The 6,505-nt window shown below is 45.4% G+C and overlaps 1 protein-coding gene across 2 annotated transcripts in view; it reads right to left on the bottom strand.

The window, feature by feature from the left end:
* The window catches only part of LOC129830641 (type 2 phosphatidylinositol 4,5-bisphosphate 4-phosphatase), a 30,043-nt gene extending 23,811 nt beyond the window's left edge, over nucleotides 1-6,232 (bottom strand). Inside the window, exon 1 of one of the 2 annotated variants that reach the window (XM_055893228.1) lies at nucleotides 5,922-6,232. In XM_055893228.1, coding sequence (XP_055749203.1) covers nucleotides 5,922-6,030 — 109 coding nt within the window. In that variant the 5' untranslated portion in view covers nucleotides 6,031-6,232. The remainder of the gene's footprint in view (nucleotides 1-5,921) is intronic. The other variant, XM_055893229.1, reaches the window with a different exon arrangement.
* Between the last annotated feature and the right edge of the window lie 273 nt (nucleotides 6,233-6,505).

Raw genomic sequence — 6,505 nt, 5'->3', positions numbered from 1 at the left:
ACGTTCACTACCTTTATTCTTTAAACTTTCGACCTGGGAGATGAGTGAAACTAAGGTGGGTCAGTTGACAGTCAAAGGGAAGGACTGGATTTACTTCCTGATGTCAATACATTGTGCCCCCCCCCTCCCCCTCCTCCTCTGTTTGGGTCAAAAAGCAGAACTGACCTATATATTTTTTTTGTACCTTTATTTACCTCGGCAAGTCAGTTAAGAACAAATTCTTATTTACAATGACGGCCTAGGAACAGTGGGTTAACTGCACAACTCAACACACAGCCATTAATGTCTAAACCACTGGCAACAAAAGTGAGTACACCCCTAAGTGAAAATGTCCAAATTGGGCCCAAAGTGTCAATATTTTGTGTGGCCACCATCATTTTCCAGCACTGCCTTAACCCTCTTGGGCATGGAGTTCACCAGAGCTTCACAGGTTGCCACTGGAGTCCTCTTCTACTCCTCCATGACGACATCACGGAGCTGGTGGATGTTAGAGACCTTGCACTCCTCCACCTTCCGTTTGAGGATGCCCCACAGATGCTCAATAGGGTTTAGGTCTGGAGACATGCTTGGCCAGTCCATCACCTTTACCCTCAGCTTCTTTAGCAAGGCAGTGGTCGTCTTGGAGGTGTGTTTGGGGTCGTTATCATGTTGGAATACTGCCCTGCGGCCCAGTCTCTGAAGGGAGGGGATCATGCTCTGCTTCAGTATGTCACAGTACATGTTTGCATTCATGGTTCCCTCAATGAACTGTAGCTCCCCAGTGCCGGCAGCACTCATGCAGCCCCAGACCATGACACTCCCACCACCATGCTTGACTGTAGGCAAGACACACTTGTCTTTGTACTCCTCACCTGGTTGCCGCCACACACGCTTGACACCATCTGAACCAAATAAGTTTATCTTGGTCTCATCAGACCACAGGACATGGTTCCAGTAATCCATGTCCTTAGTCTGCTTGTCTTCAGCAAACTGTTTGCGGGCTTTCTTGTGTATCATCTTTAGAAGAGGCTTCCTTCTGGGACGACGGCCATGCAGACCAATTTGATGCAGTGTACGGCGTATGGTCTGAGCACTGACAGGCTGACCCCCCACCCCTTCAACCTCTGCAGCAATGCTGGCAGCACTCATACGTCTATTTCCCAAAGACAACCTCTGGATATGACGCTGAGCACGTGCACTCAACTTCTTTGGTCGACCATGGCGAGGCCTGTTCTGAGTGGAACCTGTCCAGTTAAACCGCTGTATGGTCTTGGCCACCGTGCTGCAGCTCAGTTTCAGGGTCTTGCCAATCTTCTTATAGCCCAGGCCATCTTTATGTAGAGCAACAATTCTTTTTTTCAGATCCTCAGAGAGTTCTTTGCCATGAGGTGCCATGTTGAACTTCCAGTGACCAGTCAGTATGAGGGAGTGTGAGAGCGATGACACCAAATTTAACACACCTGCTCCCCATTCACACCTGAGACCTTGTAACACTAACGAGTCACATGACACCGGGGAGGGAAAATGGCTGATTGGGCCCAATTTGGACATTTTCACTTAGGGGTGTACTCACTTTCGTTGCCAGCGGTTTAGACATTAATGGCTGTGTGTTGAGTTATTTTGAGGGGACAGCAAATTTACACTGTTATACAAGCTGTACACTCACTAATTTACATTGTAGCAAAGTGTCATTTCTTCAGTGTTGTCACATGAAAAGATATACTTAAATAATTACAAAAATGTGAGGGGTGTACTTACTTTTGTGATATACTGTATCCACGATAATTGAGAATTTCAAAAAGCATTTCTCTACGGCTGGCCATGCTTTCCACCTGGCTACCCCTACCCCGGTCAACTGCCCGGCACCCTCCACAGCAACTTGCCCAAGCATCCCCCATTTCTCCTTCACCCAAATCCAGATAGCTGATGTTCTGAAAGAGCTGCAAAATCTGGACCCCTATAAATCAGCCGGGCTAGACAATCTGGACCCTCTCTTTCTAAAAGTATCTGCCGAAATTGTTGCAACCCCTATTACTAGCCTGTTCAACCTGTCTTTCGTATCGTCTGAGATTCCCAAAGATTGGAAAGCTGCCGCTTTCCGTTAACGGTGCTAACAAACGACCAGATTAAATACACCTCTGGAGCTAACACACGACCAGATTAAATACACCTCTGGAGCTAACACACCACCAGATTAAATACACCTCTGGAGCTAACACACGACCAGATTAAATACACCTCTGGAGCTAACACATGACCAGATTAAATACACCTCTGGTGCTAACACACGACCAGATTAAATACACCTCTGGAGCTAATACACGACCAGATTAAATACACCTCTGGTTCTAACACACGACCAGATTAAATACACCTCTGGTTCTAACACACGACCAGATTAAATAAACGACCAGATTAAATACACCTCTGGAGCTAACACACGACCAGATTAAATACACCTCTGGAGCTAACACACCACCAGATTAAATACACCTCTGGAGCTAACACACGACCAGATTAAATACACCTCTGGAGCTAACACACGACCAGATTAAATACACCTCTGGTGCTAACACACGACCAGATTAAATACACCTCTGGAGCTAATACACGACCAGATTAAATACACCTCTGGTTCTAACACACGACCAGATTAAATACACCTCTGGTTCTAACACACGACCAGATTAAATAAACGACCAGATTAAATACACCTCTGGAGCTAACACACGACCAGATTAAATACACCTCTGGAGCTAACACACGACCAGATTAAATACACCTCTGGTTCTAACACACGACCAGATTAAATACACCTCTGGAGCTAACACACGACCAGATTAAATACACCTCTGGTTCTAACACACGACCAGATTAAATACACCCCTGGTGCTAACACACGACCAGATTAAATACACCTCTGGTTCTAACACACGACCAGATTAAATACACCTCTGGTTCTAACACACGACCAGATTAAATACACCTCTGGAGCTAACACACGACCAGATTAAATACACCTCTGGTTCTAACACACGACCAGATTAAATACACCTCTGGTTCTAACACACGACCAGATTAAATACACCTCTGGTTCTAACACACGACCAGATTAAATACACCTCTGGAGCTAACACACGACCAGATTAAATACACCTCTGGAGCTAACACACGACCAGATTAAATACACCTCTGGTGCTAACACACGACCAGATAAAATACACCTCTGGAGCTAACACACGACCAGATTAAATACACCTCTGGAGCTAACACACGACCAGATTAAATACACCTCTGGTTCTAACACATAGAGGGCAGACGAGAGAGGGCAGACGAGAGAGGGCAGACGAGAGAGGGCAGACGAGAGAGGGCAGACGAGAGAGGGCAGACGAGAGAGGGCAGACGAGAGAGGGCAGACGAGAGAGGGCAGACGAGAGAGGGAAGACTAAGGCCAAACACATGGTTTCTATGTATATCAAACACATGGTTTCCATGGTTTCTATGTGTTTGATTTCTTTCCATTCGCTCTGTTCCAGACATTATTATGAGCCGTCCTCCCCTCAACAGCCCCCACTGATGTCAGCTAACAAGTTTTGGATTGGTAATTAGCTTAGCCATCTACCTAAATTTGTAGTAATCATGGCCGAATACACAGGGGCACACCATTGATTCTGTTAGTCACCCTGACCTCCAGGGACACCCCATTGATTCTGTGAGTCACCCTGACCTCCAGGGGCACCCCATTGATTCTGTTAGTCACCCTGACCTCCAGGGGCACCCCATTGATTCTGTTAGTCACCCTGACCTCCAGGGGCACCCCATTGATTCTGTTAGTCACCCTGACCTCCAGGGGCACCCCATTGATTCTGTTAGTCACCCTGACCTCCAGGGACACCCCATTGATTCTGTTAGTCACCCTGACCTCCAGGGACACCCCATTGATTCTGTTAGTCACTCTGACCTCCAGGGACACCCCATTGATTCTGTTAGTCACTCTGACCTCCAGGGGCACCTCATTGATTCTGTTAGTCACTCTGACCTCCAGGGGAACCCCCAAAAGGCTAGAGCCGGCTCTGGGCAAAAGTAGTGCACCATAATGGGAAAAGGGTGCCATTAGGAACGTAGTCTCTGTGTTCTAACTCTGCACCATATTGGGAAAAGGGTTCCATTTAGAATGTAGTCTATGTGTTCTAACTCTGCACCATAATGGGAAAAGGGTTCCATTAGGAACGTAGTCTCTGTGTTCTAACTCTGCACCATAATGGGAAAAGGGTTCCATTTAGAATGTAGTCTCTGTGTTCTAACTCTGCACCATATTGGGAAAAGGGTTCCATTTAGAATGTAGTCTCTGTGTTTTAACCTCTGCACCATAATGGGAAAAGGGTTCCATTAGGAACGTAGTCTCTGTGTTCTAACTCTGCACCATAATGGGAAAAGGGTTCCATTTAGAATGTAGTCTCTGTGTTCTAACTCTGCACCATATTGGGAAAAGGGTTCCATTTAGAACGTAGTCTCTGTGTTCTAACTCTGCACCATAATGGGAAAAGGGTTCCATTTAGAACGTAGTCTCTGTGTTCTAACTCTGCACCATAATGGGAAAAGGGTTCCATTAGGAATGTAGTCTCTGTGTTCTAACTCTGCACCATAATGGGAAAAGGGTTCCATTAGGAATGTAGTCTCTGTGTTCTAACTCTGCACCATAATGGGAAAAGGGTTCCATTTAGAACGTAGTCTCTGTGTTAACTCTGCACCATAATGGGAAAAGGGTTCCATTTAGAATGTAGTCTCTGTGTTCTAACTCTGCACCATAATGGGAAAAGGGTTCCATTAGGAATGTAGTCTCTGTGTTCTAACTCTGCGCCATAATGGGAAAAGGGTTCCATTTAGAATGTAGTCTCTGTGTTCTAACTGAGATCAGGCAAGCTCAGTAGAAAAGCGTGTCTTGACAAAGACGTGTGGTTTACTCTAGGTTAGTAGGCTCTCCAGTCATTTCAAAGGGGCACATGCTGATTTCAACACGGGGCTGTTACATTTGAAACGTGTAGCCCCATCCGATCATATCCTTTTAGAAGACGTGTAAACATTAATACCCAGCATCATATCCTTTTAGAAGACGTGTAAACATGAATACCCAGCATCATATCCTTTTAGAAGACGTGTAAACATTATTACCCAGCATCATATCCTTTTAGAAGACGTGTAAACAGTATTACCCAGCATCATATCCTTTTAGAAGACGTGTAAACAGTATTACCCAGCATCATATCCTTTTAGAAGACGTGTAAACATGAATACCCAGCATCATATCCTTTTAGAAGACGTGTAAACATGAATACCCAGCATCATATCCTTTTAGAAGACGTGTAAACAGTATTACCCAGCATCATATCCTTTTAGAAGACGTGTAAACAGTATTACCCAGCATCATATCCTTTTAGAAGACGTGTAAACATTATTACCCAGCATCATATCCTTTTAGAAGACGTGTAAACATGAATACCCAGCATCATATCCTTTTAGAAGACGTGTAAACATGAATACCCAGCATCATATCCTTTTAGAAGACGTGTAAACAGTATTACCCAGCATCATATCCTTTTAGAAGACGTGTAAACATTAATACCAAGCATCATATCCCTTTAGAAGACGTGTAAACAGTATTACCCAGCATCATATCCTTTTAGAAGACGTGTAAACATTAATACCCAGCAACACAGATCGTGATGCGAGTCATTTCTGCAGAATACTGAAATGACAACTGGAATTTTTCTGAAAATATTCGGCTAGGCCTTCAACTGCAAGCTCAACCGTTAGGTTTCTGACTGATGTCCTTCTCTTGCCCGTTACAATTTAACGCACTACGTAAAAAAATCATGCTCAACACCATACTCCCAAAATGATTCAGCATTCATGTGGGGTGGCATAGCCTAAAGTCGGTTTACCTCTCGGGCTCGTGTCCTGCAGGTACGAAGGCGGTCCCGACGGTGTGACATTCCCGGAGTTCGGTGCTGATAGCAACGGGGACCGTTCATCCATGCCTTCGTCGGCCATGGCGGCAGCAGTTCACCCAAACCAGACGAATAAACGACGAGAAGAACTACAGCCGATGCGGCGGAGCCTCTCCTCTGGCCAGTGTTTCCTTGGGAGGGGGGCGGCCAGCAGATCCGTGGTAGCCTACTGCTCCGGCGAGGGCACTTCCTCGGAGGTGGAGCTACAGAGACCTAAACGGGACCGGGTGGGAGGGTTATGAGCAACTGAATGCAGAGAGAGAGAGCCAGACACCCCAACCCAACCCGTTCCCCTCAGGCACAGTGGTGGCATGCCGTTTAGTAGGCCTGCAAAGTCGACTAAATCAGCATGTTAATTCTTTGAGATACAGTTTACACCCTCCAGAATGATAGATTTGAGAAATAATATACTACTAGGGGCTACTGTAGACAGGCTATGTTATACTGTATTATATGTTTAAAACATTAAACAAAACTATCCAAGAATATTCAATATTATTTTCTGATCTTGGTGGTAG

The sequence above is a fragment of the Salvelinus fontinalis genome, chromosome 32 (genome assembly GCF_029448725.1).
Source record: "Salvelinus fontinalis isolate EN_2023a chromosome 32, ASM2944872v1, whole genome shotgun sequence".
Taxonomy (NCBI): domain Eukaryota; kingdom Metazoa; phylum Chordata; class Actinopteri; order Salmoniformes; family Salmonidae; genus Salvelinus; species Salvelinus fontinalis.
Note: the sequence above shows the minus strand (reverse complement) of the source record. Positions and strands in the feature narration are given on the sequence as shown.